This window comes from Podarcis cretensis, assembly GCF_951804945.1.
Source record: "Podarcis cretensis genome assembly, chromosome: 12".
Lineage (NCBI taxonomy): Eukaryota > Metazoa > Chordata > Lepidosauria > Squamata > Lacertidae > Podarcis > Podarcis cretensis.
Genome location: NC_137181.1, coordinates 10,270,547 through 10,283,912, shown reverse-complemented (window position 1 = coordinate 10,283,912; position 13,366 = coordinate 10,270,547). Strand labels below are relative to the sequence as shown.

At 46.9% G+C, this 13,366-nt stretch overlaps 1 protein-coding gene across 7 annotated transcripts in view; it reads right to left on the bottom strand.

Annotated features, from left to right (window-relative positions):
• The window catches only part of SCN5A (sodium voltage-gated channel alpha subunit 5), a 222,509-nt gene that overhangs the window by 133,698 nt on the left and 75,445 nt on the right, over window positions 1-13,366 (bottom strand). For all 7 annotated transcript variants that reach the window (XM_079996335.1, XM_079996336.1, XM_079996337.1 and 4 more), the window contains 2 exons: window positions 10,603-10,782; window positions 7,979-8,359 (listed from right to left, as the gene is read on the bottom strand). In XM_079996335.1, the coding sequence (XP_079852461.1) occupies window positions 7,979-8,359; window positions 10,603-10,782 (561 nt within the window). The remainder of the gene's footprint in view (window positions 1-7,978; window positions 8,360-10,602; window positions 10,783-13,366) is intronic.

Genomic DNA, 13,366 nt, shown 5'->3' with positions numbered 1-13,366 from the left:
TTAGCCACCCTGAGCCCAGCTCTGGCCGGGGAGGGCGGGGTATAAATAAAATTTATTATTATAATATTTTTTTAATTATTATTATTATTATTATTAGCATGTTAAGCAGCACCAAGCCCTAAGGATGAGTCTAAGAATGCCCACTGTGCAGAGACTAGAAGGGGAAGCTGGGAGATCAACCTCCTCTGAGCTTGGTTTTCCAGAACTCAGAAAGACTCTGAACATTTTCTGGGAATTTTCCAAGAAAGCTCAGAAAAAGCAAAGTCATTATGAGGTGAGCCAGGTAAAGCTCGCCCATCAGTGACAAAGCTTTAATTTGCCATGTACATCGGGAGCTTTTAAAGCATTAGAGATTGCTTAAGCAGGCTGCAATGTAAATGACAGACCTAATGCAACACAAGCACCAGAAATTGATGAGACTCGGGATGTAGCATAATGAACTATTGGCCTCGAACATGGAGGATTATATCCCAGAATGTCATCACCTGGGAGTTCTCTCTGCAAAGAAATGAAGCACCACCCCAACACTGAGAAATTTTGCCAGCCGGATCAAAACCCTTCTTGCTTGTCCTTAAGTCCTTCTGAAACTTCACCCTCTACATTTGTTTGGGCAACGTCTAATGGCAACTTGTTTCTTACCCAGTTCAGGAAAGGCTGTGTAGTGGAGCTTGGCACATTTTTGTTTCTATGTCGACTGAGAGCTTTATAGGACATGCAGACTCCACCTCTACCAGGCTTTCATCCAGGCCCTGATCCAGGCAAGTGTTCACATGAGTTTCCCTCTCCTCCCAAGTTGACGCACATACACCTAGCCAGGTACTTTGCCTAAAACTCTTGCCGGAGATCCTTACTCCTTTGCTCTTGAAGCCTTGGGGTGACAAGGAAGAGGAGTCATAGGACCATAAGAAGAGTCTATTGGATCAGGCCAATGATCCATCTAGTCCATTCATTTGTCTAATCCTGCCCCCTACAGCAAGAGAGAACAGGCCTCCTCCATCTTCTTCATGACAGCCTTTCCTATTTTTGAAGATCACTATCATGTCCCTCCCCCACTAAATTTATGTTCCCCAGGCTAAGCAGACCCAGTGCTTTCAACTGCTCCTGTTAGGACTTGCCCCAAGATGGGCAAGCGGTGACATGCCAAAGGCAGCCGTTAAAAGGTTCAAATGGACAGAGGCGGGTTGTGGAATCCAAGGAAGGCAACCAGGGGGGTGGGTTCAAAAGGGCAACACTACAGGGAGAGGGGAATTGGCCAGGTGAGGTTCTCTATATTGAGACAAGTTGCCCAAGCTGAGGAACAAGATTGGGGGACATAAATAGCACCTTGAAATGAGGAATTGGCCATCTGATATTGCAGCCTAGGTGCTGCCCCAGAAGTGCAGTGCTCAATCTGCCAGAATAGCTGTTGACTCACAGCACTGGCAGCGCAGAAGCAAAGATGCTGGATCCTTCCAATTTGTAGCAGTAGTTTGATACACACACACACACACACACACACACACGTGTCTTACACACAGCATGCTAGCTACAGAGCAAGAAAAACCAAAAGTTCAATCTCCTAGTCAAAGGCTAGACTACTTATCCACAGAAGACAACCCAATCCAGAATATATTCTGCGAACAGAGGGCATACTACTCCAATCAGAAGATGCCAAAAGAAAGCAAAACATCCAAGTCTCACACTATAAGGCTCTTGTTCAGAAGAGGGTACCCATTAGGCAATACACTATGAATCCTTAGCAACCCATTAGGAGATGTGTTGCAGACCACAGACACTTAGCCACAATAAATCTTTTCTTCTTCTTCAAGGTTCTACAAGACTCTTTGGGTGAGACCCAACGCTAGCCACAGAGTCAACCCACTGAAACCAATGGGCTTAACTTTTGTAGCAACACGGCTACCCCTCTGGAAGTCATTAGCGAAGAGGGTGAGTGAGGTAAGTTACATTGCTTCCATTCCATGTGTGGTTTCGACGATGGACATTCCTGCCGCACATGCTGAACATTTTCATCTGTCAACTTAGGCAAGCCGGCAAGCTTTGTTTTTCCTTGTTTGGATCTCCGTTAATGTTTTTTAAATGACACACAGATACCAGCAGGTGCGACCGTGGTAGGAACAAATCTGTGATGGGCAAGTTTTGATTTTACAAAGGAACAGGCTCCTGGCAGAGCAGGTGATACTCCTGGGGTAACAAAAGGAAGTTGACCATTTAACTGGCAGAACAGCTTGGGGGTAGGCTCAGTGCCACCCAAACACATGTAGATGCAGAGAGGAATTGTGAAGAACTACTGTGCTAACTCTTTCAGCAAATTCAGGGGGTGGGGTCTGACATGGACTGATCCAGGGTTATGTGAAAAATGCCCCCCATCCCACAGTTCTTTCTTTCTTTCTTTCTTTCTTTCTTTCTTTCTTTCTTTCTTTCTTTCAACGTGTGACTTAAAATCAGATACCGCAGGTCCATTTTAACAAATTTCACAGGGTCAGGAAAATAATAACTCACATTAGAACCAACAAATGTTCTGAATCCAGAATGAGCTTTCAAAGAATATATTGTGCATGTCATTAGAATCCAAGCTGCATCTTTCATAAATGAAATCTCAGAATGGAATTAGACATTATGGTTACAAATCTGGCTTCAGAAAGAACGAAGGGCTTATGGTATCTGGGGAAAGAATGCGCTGGACACTGTATTTTTTCTAGGACATTTCTGGATAGAATGGGAGCAGGCAGCGGTGGGGTGGCGTTTTTAGTGCCAACTGCTATCCCCTCGCCCCATGATGCACACACAGCACAATGCTCCAGAACAGTCCAACGTCAAGAGTATTCTAGAAAAATAAAATGGCCACTGCCAGAAGCTCCTGCTAAAATCAGCTCTGCTGCTGCTATCACAAGGAATAAAAGCAAAATAACAGATTAAAAGGTAAGTACCAAAAAGTGCTGGACTGGAACAAATAAATAGGAAAACTGAAATATTTAATGATGAAATTAAATTAACAAAACAACAACAACACCATTTTGCACACCCCCATTTAAACATGATAAAATTCGCAGGACTGCCTCTGAGAAACAGCAACTCCATACCCTCTTCCAGACCACAAAACTGGCAACCATCAGTCAAAGGCGGAGCAACACGCAATATAATGATGTTATGGCACATATTTCAATAGCTGCACACAACAGGGAAGCGGAAGGGAACTCAACACAGGGCTCATACAGGGAATTGTGAATAGCAATTGCTCCTTTAGCACCCAGGAGCTAATGATGGGACTTGGGTATCGAGCAAACACCCCCCCCCCCCCGCTTGGGGAACTCCCTTTCAGTTTTCACCTGGCTTCTCTCCCCTTCTAGGCTTGCCATGGCCTCCTTTGCTGAGAGAGCAGAACAAAATGGAGCACCTTCGCACTGCAGAAATAAGAGGATCGGCTATGGGAGTGAGGCTAGTGGCATTGTTTTGCTTCAGGCGGCAAAACTGCCAAGGCTGTCCTTGTTAAGTCCCAGCTGGAAATTACCCTTCTCTTAACACTCCCATGCAACTATCCAATGCTTCCCGTTGTATCTGCTCTACATGCAGTAGAACATTTCCAGCAAGAACTGGAGCTTATTCTAATCATCTAATCACAGAATTTGCCAAGATTCATGCCAAGATGACAATCATCCAACTTCGCCCGAGAAAAGTCTATGAAATCACTTCCCAGAACTCAAACAGCCGCAGCAGTCTAGAATCTTTGTAGTGAAAATGTTGCTTCCAAATATTCAAGATAGCTCAGTCAGTAGAGCATGAGACTCTTAATTTCAGGGTCATGGGTTCAAGCTCCATGTTGGGTCAAAGTTTCCTGTATTGCATGGGTTGGACTAGATGACTCTCATGGTCCCTTCCAACTCTGCATTTCTATGATTCTATGAATAAAATTATGGTGCTGGAGGAGACTCTTGAGAGTCCCATGGACTGCAAGAAGATCAAACCGATCCATTCTTAAGGAAATCAGCCCTGAGTGCTCACTGGAAGGACAGATCCTGAAGCTGAGGCTCCAATACTTTGGCCACCTCATGAGAAGAGAAGACTCCCTGGAAAAGACCCTGATGTTGGGAAAGATGGAGGGCACAAGGAGAAGGGGACGACAGAGGACAAGATGGCTGGACAGTGTTCTTGAAGCTACCAGCATGAGTTTGACCAAACTGCGGGAGGCAGTGGAAGACAGGAGTGTCTGGTGAGCTCTGGTCCATGGGGTCACGAAGAGTCAGACACGACTAAACAACAACATGAATAAAATGCCCTCTACAGGGATCCCTGGGAGCTCTAGAGATCCCCAACAGAGAATTCATAGCACCCTTACCTACATTGCAATTCCCAGAATTCTTTGGAGAACGTCATGACGGTTCAACTGATATATAGTCATGATGGTTCAACTAGTATGAAACTGATGTGGGGAGAATGAAGATCAAGGGCAGCAAATGAGGCTGTGACTTCCATCAGCCTTAGCCAGCAGGGACAATCGCAAATGGTGATGGGAGTTCTAGTCCATAACATCTGGAGAGCACTATGTTCACTACTCCTCGATAGACAATGTAATCAAACAACATCTGGAGAGCCCGCCCAGTGTCCTTTAAAACAATTCAACCACAACTGCTACAACACTGAACCACACTCATGTGTTCCTTTTTTTAGTAGGGTTATTTGAATCTTTCCAAAAAGAGTAACAGTACAAAGTCACAAGCTTGCAGCTCTTAGCTCATTTCACATGGCCTCAATAGATTAGATTCCAAACGTGCTTCGTAGAAGCAAGAACACCCTTCCTCTGCATCACCAAAGTGAGCATCTGTTGCTATAGTGCCCCGGTGAAATTTCCTAGACGACCACAGAGGTGCCAAGAGTGTTTTCTGCTGGCTGCCCACTCCAATTTTCAACAGACATTTGTAAAAAAAAAAAAGGGGGGGGGATGCTACAGAAAGTAGCACATGGGGAGAAGCAATAGTTTCAAGGACTGGAATGGATAGGGCTGATGTGAAAAGTAACAGGAAGTTTCCCATCAGCTTCTGCAAGATTTAGACCAATATACCTCTTTGGGAAGGCTGAGTATTCTCATCTCCTGCTGACTGAAGTGGGAGTCGAGAGCAACACTCTCAGCTTTCAGGAACAGCAGCAGTAAATGAGCAAACTGAAGAACTGTCATTGCCAATGCTAAGCTGCTTGCATTCTTCAGATATGGTTCAGAAACTGTGTTAATGAGTTTACAAATAAATAAAGGATGGCTCATAAGTTGTTAGCAAACTTCACAGAGTGAGTTGCCAGCAGGCTCTAATCCAGCCTTTTGCAGCATGATGTCCTCCAGATGTTTGGGAATACAACTCCTTCAGTCTCTGACCCTTGGCCATGATGACTAGGTCTGTTGGGAGTTGCAGTTCAAGAAATCTGGAGGGCACCAGGTTGGGAAAGGTTGCCTTAGTTCCTCAGTCAGCTTGGGCTTTGAGAGCTACGGGGGCCCCTAGGCTTCAGTACTGGTCCATCAGTTGATCCCAGTTGAGCTAACATGCCAACGGAGCCCACCAGGGCTTGTAAGACTTCCTTCTAAGCCAGCTCCTCAATAATTCATTGCATTGAGTAGCAACAGAAATTTGGGGACTTGCCTGCTAGATCTGGTATCTGACCTCAGTCCACCCATGGCCATGTCTCCTGATTCCAGCTCTTGATTCCTGTCTGCCTAGCCCAGTACATGAACTCCAGGCCAACCATGACCACATCTCTTACCTCTGGACCTTTTGGCCATCACCTGTTTGTGTCAGACTAAGGATCTATTGCATCCTGCTACAGAGCCAAGTCCCAGGCCTGACATGGGTGCTATAAGTCAATATGGAACCTGACAGATGCAGAGCATAAGCGTTTTAATTTTGATGCACTTCCAATGAAGCTTATATAAACACCATGTTTTTCTTAAATAACAGCAACCACAATGGAATAACTAGAAGTAGCTCACAATCCTGATGGAACTTACAAGTCATCATGCGATAATAATTTCCCCAATGCCAGCCCCAGCCCTAGCCCCCGAGAAGAAAGAAATTCTGGAACTCTCAACATCAATCTGGACAGAGCCAGTCAAGGCATTAGAAGATCAGGGCTTGGGAGCTAAACTTTGGCAAGATCAGCTGAAGGATGGAACAGAAGCAAAAGCAAAGTAAGAGAGGAAACACCAGGGAAGACAAGCAGAAGGTGTTAAGATTCCTGCTCCATGATTGCAGTCATGGGATTGTTGTCTATCACATGACGGTGTATGTTTTGACTCCACAGAGTGGGAAGTGACAGAGTCAGGATGTTTTGTTACTGTGTTCCGTGAAGTGTGACTATTGTCCTTTGTTCTTTCTCTTTTGCTGTCTGATAAGAAAGAGGAAGGAGCTAAGTCAGAAAGCTCCGAGTGTTTTATATGTAAATAAATGTAGATTAGCCAAATGCTGAGCTACTGAGTTCTGCGCAAACTCTGCGGATCCCTAAGTGTGCTGATGTCTGTTGGCATCAATCGCTGTGATGTTTGGGCAGAAGAAAGCTTTTGAAACTCCCGAACGATCAACCAGGAGGGAGAGAACATGCCACTCGGGCATGTGTCTCTACCAGGGTCCTACTTGAGAGTAGGACGGGCTCCTGACAGAAGATACCCTGGATAAAAGGATGCTAAGAGGGGCTTTTTTTAACTGGATGTTGCATCCTTGGCCCTCAGAGGTGCCACTTCAAGAGTAAGCTTCAGAATTTTTTTTAGCATAAAGGTAAATGTAAAAGTAACCCTGCCCATACGGGCCAGTCGTGTCCGACTCTAGGGTTGCATGCTCATCTCGCTCTAGAGGCCGTGAGCCGGCGCCGTCCGGAGACACTTCCGGGTCACGTGGCCAGCGTGACGAAGCTGCAGCTGGCGAGCCAGCGCAGCACACGGAACGCCGTTTACCTTCCCGCTATAAAGCGGTACCTATTCATCTACTTGCACTTAAGAGTGCTTTCGAACTGCTAGGTGTGCAGGAGCTGGGACCGAACGACGGGAGCTCACCCCGCCGCGGGGATTCAAACCGCCGACCATACGATCGGCAAGTCCTAGGCACTGAGGTTTTACCCACAACGCCACCTGCGTTTTTAGCATAGGTAAAGGTAAAAGTACCCCTGCCCGTACGGGCCAGTCTTGACAGACTCTAGGGTTGTGCGCTCATCTCACTCTAGAGGCCGGGAGCCAGCACTGTCCGCAGACACTTCCGGGTCACATGGCCAGCGTGACAAGCTGCATCTGGCGAGCCAGCGCAGCACACGGAACGCCATTTGCCTTCCCGCTGGTAAGCGGTTCCTATTTATCTACTTGCACCCGGGGGTGCTTTCGAACTGCTAGGTTGGCAGGCGCTGGGACCGAACGACGGGAGCGCACCCCGCCGCGGGGATTCGAACCACCGACCATGCGATCGGCAAGTCCTAGGCACTGAGGTTTTACCCACAGCGCCACCACAGGCAGCCACTAATCCCCAAGTCATCATAGCCAAGCTCACAAATATCTCTAAGGCAAGGGCAGCCAATATGACGCCCTTGAGATGTTGCTGTTGGGCTAACTACATTTCCATGACCCCTAACTACTGACCATGCCAGTTAAGGGCTGATGGAGTCCAACAACATCTGGAAAACACCATATTGGCTTATGCTGCTCTAAGGGTCTAGGGCCCATTGCAACAGAGATCTGTGTTTGGTGATACCAGGCCATTGGAATTCTCACTTTCAACCCCTAGTAGTTGCAGTAACACATTGCCCAGGACTGCATCTTAATTGTTGGCATATTTTGGTCCATAAAGCCTAACACACCTTAGCAGCCATGGATGATGTCCCACCAAAGGTTTTAGAAACTTCCTGGGGTTTTCTGCTGCCAGCGTGACAAGCAGTTGCAACACAGCACAGGGCTGTGCTTGGTTTGGTCGATGACAAAGAGAATCTGAACATGACATACAATGATAAGTAGACCCACCGTGTCACCTGTTCCAGGTTTCTCCGTAATAACTGGTGGCAACAGCACGTCTGTCGGAGTCGTTGGGTCCGCGCTTCCTCCTCCTCCAATCAATGAAACCACACCATTACAATCCACCGAGCTGTTCCTCTTGCCGTTTTGCGTGTAGTTTGGAGAGCTGTGGCTGGTTTGACTCTGCACACTCAGCCGCCTCCCGCTCCTGGGGACCAGCAGGGACCCACGCTGGCTCTCGCTCTCCCCGACGGTGCTGATATCGTCATCGGCGAAGTCCGCCTCCGAGCCAAGGTCCCTGCTGCGCAACCGGAAGCTGAAGACGCTCCCATGGCTGGCCTTGCGCTTCACAGAGTTTTCCATGGACCCAGAAGTAAAACCCAGCACAGTCTTGAAGGAGCCAAAGAGGGCGGAGGAAGGAAAGAAATACAAGGAGTAGAAAGGAACGAATGTTACTACGCATTTACACAGAGCCAGAGAGGGTGTCTAATTCTACCGCTATAGTTTAGAACAGTGGTTCTCAACCTGTGGGTCCCCAGATGTTGTTGGACTACAACTCCCATCATCCCTGACCACTGATCATGCTGGCTAGGAATGATGGGAGTTGTAGTCCAACAACATCTGGGGACCCACAGGTTGAGAACCACTGGTTTAGAACAAAAGAGTGGGCAATTCCCAGCCAGTAGGTCAAACGTAGAACATGGGGGGGGGGCTTCCCTCATCTCCCCACCCTCTGCATGTAATCAGGTTTGAAAACATCCTGTTGGGAGCCAAGACTAATTGACACATGGAGACATTGAAGAATACCCAGGGTAGGGAAATGGGAGGGGGGGCAGTGAAGAAAAAATAAAATAAAAACCACAGGCATTGTCTCAGAGAAACTTTGGCTCTTCTCTAAGACAACAGGCGCTGTTTTACTTCCACATTTGCAGGTACGCATGGGATATTTGGTGAAAATTCAGTGGCCAACACAACTGCGTGAACTGGTCCCATGATGCAATGAAGTAAGAGGGGGGAGGGAATGAAACAGAATGATGGCATAGAAGGAGAAGTGGATCTTTCTGGTTGTTAAGGGGCAAAGAATCTGATTCCCATGAAACAGCCACTCCTTTTGCCAGTACAGTTGGGGAACGGGGGTGGGTCAGAACTGATCTGCACTAAGACAACTTGTCCTCACCCATTTCAAAAGGTGCTGAGCACCCATTCGCAAAGGAAATGCCCGCTGTAAGCCCAGCCCTGCTCCTTGTCGTGTTCTTTGCTTAGATGACAAATTGCTGGGTGCAGAATGAAAAAGACGACTCATCAGTCGGAGGAACATGCTGAGAAACGTGCTGCTTTGTTTCACGTCCAGTCTGACTCTTTCTCTCTCTCTCTCTCTTTTGCATTCAGCATGCCAAAAACCCATTCAGAGCAGAGCAGAGCAGCTCACGCAGCCGCTTTGGCTTTAACAACCTTGTAATTAGCAAGGCAACCCACTCAATTAAGCAACAAGAATGAAGGCTCTCGAAAAATAAACACAGTGGGGGGGAAATCCCCCATTCATATATCACAGACAAAGCAGTAGTTCTGGGTGCATTCTCAAAGTCGTGTGCGTGTGTTGCTTATTTATCAAATTTATGTCCAACATTTGCAGGGCTTTCAGCGTGCCGATCGATTTTAGTGCTAACTCCGCTAACAGCCAGGAATCTGGATATTTTACACAGACTGCCTCTGTTAATTTGTCCAGTTCAGAAAATTGGAACACCTGGGGAAAGAGATGGATGTGCAGCAAGGGGAGTTTCTAAAACTCGCTGGTACGGTGGTCTTTATGACATGTCAGAGCATGGCTATTTTTCTTCTTTTTTCGGCTTATCTATACCGCACGGTTCAGCTTGTGGGACTGTGGATATGAACACAGGAACATGGCCTGATCCTGAATCATACCACTGATCCATCTCACCTAGTACAGTGGTACCTCGGGTTACATACGCTTCAGGTTACAGACTCCGCTAACCCAGAAATATTACCTTGGGTTAAGAACTTTGCTTCAGGATGAGAATAGAAATCGTGCAGCGGCGGCTCAGCGGTGGCGGGAGGCCCCATTAGCTAAAGTGGTGCTTCAGGTTAAGAACAGTTTCAGGTTAAGAACAGACCTCCAGAACGAATTAAGTTCTTAACCCGAGGTACCACTGTACAGCCTCCTGTGACTGGAAGCAGCTGTTCAGGGCCCCGGGCAGAGGATGGTCTTTCCCATTCCTGATACTGTATGTGACAAAGTCCTTCTCCTGGAGGTCAAGGATTAAAGTAAGCAGATCCAAAGTGGGGGGGGGGGCAGAGAAGTGACCAGTAGGTGGGTGCACCCAGGGCACATGCTGAAAAACCCAAACATGCACACAGGCCGAGAAAGGCTGGCAACCCTTTCCTATCTCCATGATAGTGATTCCTTTTCTAGAGGAGTTTCCCCTTCATTGCCACTTTTGGGAAAGACTCAGAGCTGTAGCTACGGGGGAACGGGGCTAGCCAGAATTTTTTTTGCCCCAGGTGAAGCCTCCAAAGGGCCACCATTGAGGCTCCCAGCCTGTGGGGTATGTGTGCCAAACTGGGTCTTTGACCTGGGTGAAATAAGGCCTAGTTTTACCCCTAGAAAGACTAACCGTCCTCTGCTGACCATCCTCCGATTCAGATTTTGGACCCTTCTGATCTTCCCCATCCTCTTCTCCCGCTGAGGATTTCTTCTTTCTTCTCCGGCTTCTTCGTTCCTTGGAATTTTTCGATGCCAAAGGTGACATTTCAAATGAGCTAAGTGACATTGAATCGATTCCTCGGGCTAATGCCTGGAAGGGGCAGAGGAACGAAACAGAAATATGCTACCTTTAAAACTATATTTATATAACACTTTATATATATAGCAGAGAGAGGGGGGGGGGAGATCTTTAACTTATAGAGTTAGCCTCGTTTAAACCAATTTCAGCATTCCTTGCCAAGCAAAACTTGAAGAAAACTAAAGACGATTCAACATGCTAGCGATTTCCCCCACACACAGTGGGTTTCACAAAATCCTTAAATCACAATAGTGCTTAGAAAACGTTTCCCTACATATTAAAGAGGAAACCTAATTTAGTTTTGAGCTGAGTTTTCAATTTGAAATTTGGTGAGAGTTGCAAAGTTCTTGACCACACAATCGGCGCACACTGGCCCAATAATGGTCTGAACTGGGTGAAGTGGTACTATGACCAAGGGCACTCAGAAAACCTGTGTCTTGGCTGGAACTTGAATCCTGACTCCATCCCATCATCTACTGCCATGATTCTCAAGTATGAGGCATGCAGACTGCCCCCCCCCAACATGTTCAAGAGTCATGAGCCAACATTGATAATGTTGAGGCATTTGAGCACAGGCAAAGCTCTCTACCACGAGGGCAATGGAGCTGGACTTTCTGGGAAATCTCTGCTTCTCCCAAGAAAGCAGAAGCAACAGCCCGCGTTATTTCTGCTGATACAGATTTTTCTTTTTCTTTTCTGCAAGGAAAATCTTATCCTGCAAAGTGACAGAACCTGCTGTGACCAGAGATCCAGAGCGATAAACACAAACCATGGGCTTAAAGCACACAAACACACACACACGCCAGCCCACACGTACATAATACACAGATAAGATAGACTTTTCTCCTCTGCATGCTTGGGCAGCATGCCCTCTGTGCCAGCTATCTGGAGAAATCGCTGCAGGAAAAGTCTGATAACACCAAGAGGTGCTAGAAATGGAGCAGAAGCCAAATTAGGTGGGGGAGGGAGAGAGAGTGAAAATAATAATAATAATAATAATGCTGCAACACAGCCTGGAAATGAAACCAACTCCTCCACCCTGCAATAATCATGAAAAAGGAAGCCAATAACTAGGAAAAGTACAATAAAATGCACATTTGGGATAGAGGTCAGCACTGCATCCTTAACTGTGTCATTGTTCCCATTATGTAAAATGAGGTGGGAGACAGAGATTGCACCATTCTGGACTGTACCCTCTTGTCTGTTGTTGAGGGGGACCTATTTTTATTTTCCTATTACATCCTTCCCGCAAGGAGCTCAGAGTGATGATCACCCACCACCACCACCCTCAACATCCTGTTCACTGCAAGTTCATCTTTACAACAATCCTGTGTGTTGAGGTCAGGCCAAGAGGATGCCAAAGTTCACCCATGAGATTTACAGCTAAGCAGGGATTTGAACCCAGGTTTAACGCAGCTCTTTGGTTATGCCAAATCGCGGTACTTAATTAGCCAGCCCAAACACATTACCTTGGCGAAAGAACCTGGCTTGGCAAGCTTGCTCTTATATATTCTACCCACAGATACAGGATCCTGAGAATTGGAAGGGTATCAGGGTTACATCTAGAATGACCCCCACCCTCAAACTAATATCAAAATTAAGGTGGTGCAACATTCAAATCACTCACTTGAAGTATGAAGTGGTATAGTACAGTCATACCTCGGGTTACAGCCGCTTCAGGTTGCGTTTTCTCGGGTTGCGGACCACTGAAACCTGGAAGTACCAGAACGGGTTACTTCCGGGTTTCGGTGGTCATGCATGTGCAGAAGCATAAGTGCCGAATCGCAACCTGCGCGTGCACAGACGCACAGATGTGGGTTGCGAACGTGTATCCCACACGGATCACGTTCGCAACCCGAGTGTCCACTGTACAGTGGTACCTCTGGTTGTGAACGGGATCCGTTCTGGAGCCCCATTCACAATACTGGCAGAATGCAACCCGCGTCTGCAGGTCACGATTCGCCACTTCTGCGCGTACGCGTGACGTCATTTTGAGCGTCTGCGCATGCGCGAGCAACGAAACCCGGAAGTAACCCTTTCCGGTACTTCTGGGTCACCGCAGGATGCAACCTGAAAACGCTCAGCCTGAAGCAAACGCAAGACGAGGTATAACTGTACTTCATAATACCACAAACTGGGTCTTCAGGACAGTAGCATCTTCAGAAGGATGATCTGATCCACTGAATATGTTCTCACCTCTAAGTTTTGAGGGATTCTGTCCCCCGCCCCCCCAAGAGAAATCAGATTTAATTAACAGCCACCCACAGCAGCCGCAGGAACAAACGGCAAACCATCCCACAACAATTGATGCCAGCTTCATTCACGCTAATCAGACCCATTGTAGTATTATACTCAGCAGCAGTGCTCCTGGCCTACAGTTGGTGAGCCTCTTTATTTGCACAAGAAGAGCATTGGCAGTGTTTAAACAGCTGACCCCCCAATCTATTATTCCACTTGTTGAATAATGGGATACTAATGGCTGTTTGAAGTTGCAAGATCAATACAGCAAATCTAAAAAGAATGCTAATTAACTTGAACTAATGGTGAGGGCAGCAAATATTGAATGAAGAGCCATTAATTTCCTTCTATTGAGCAT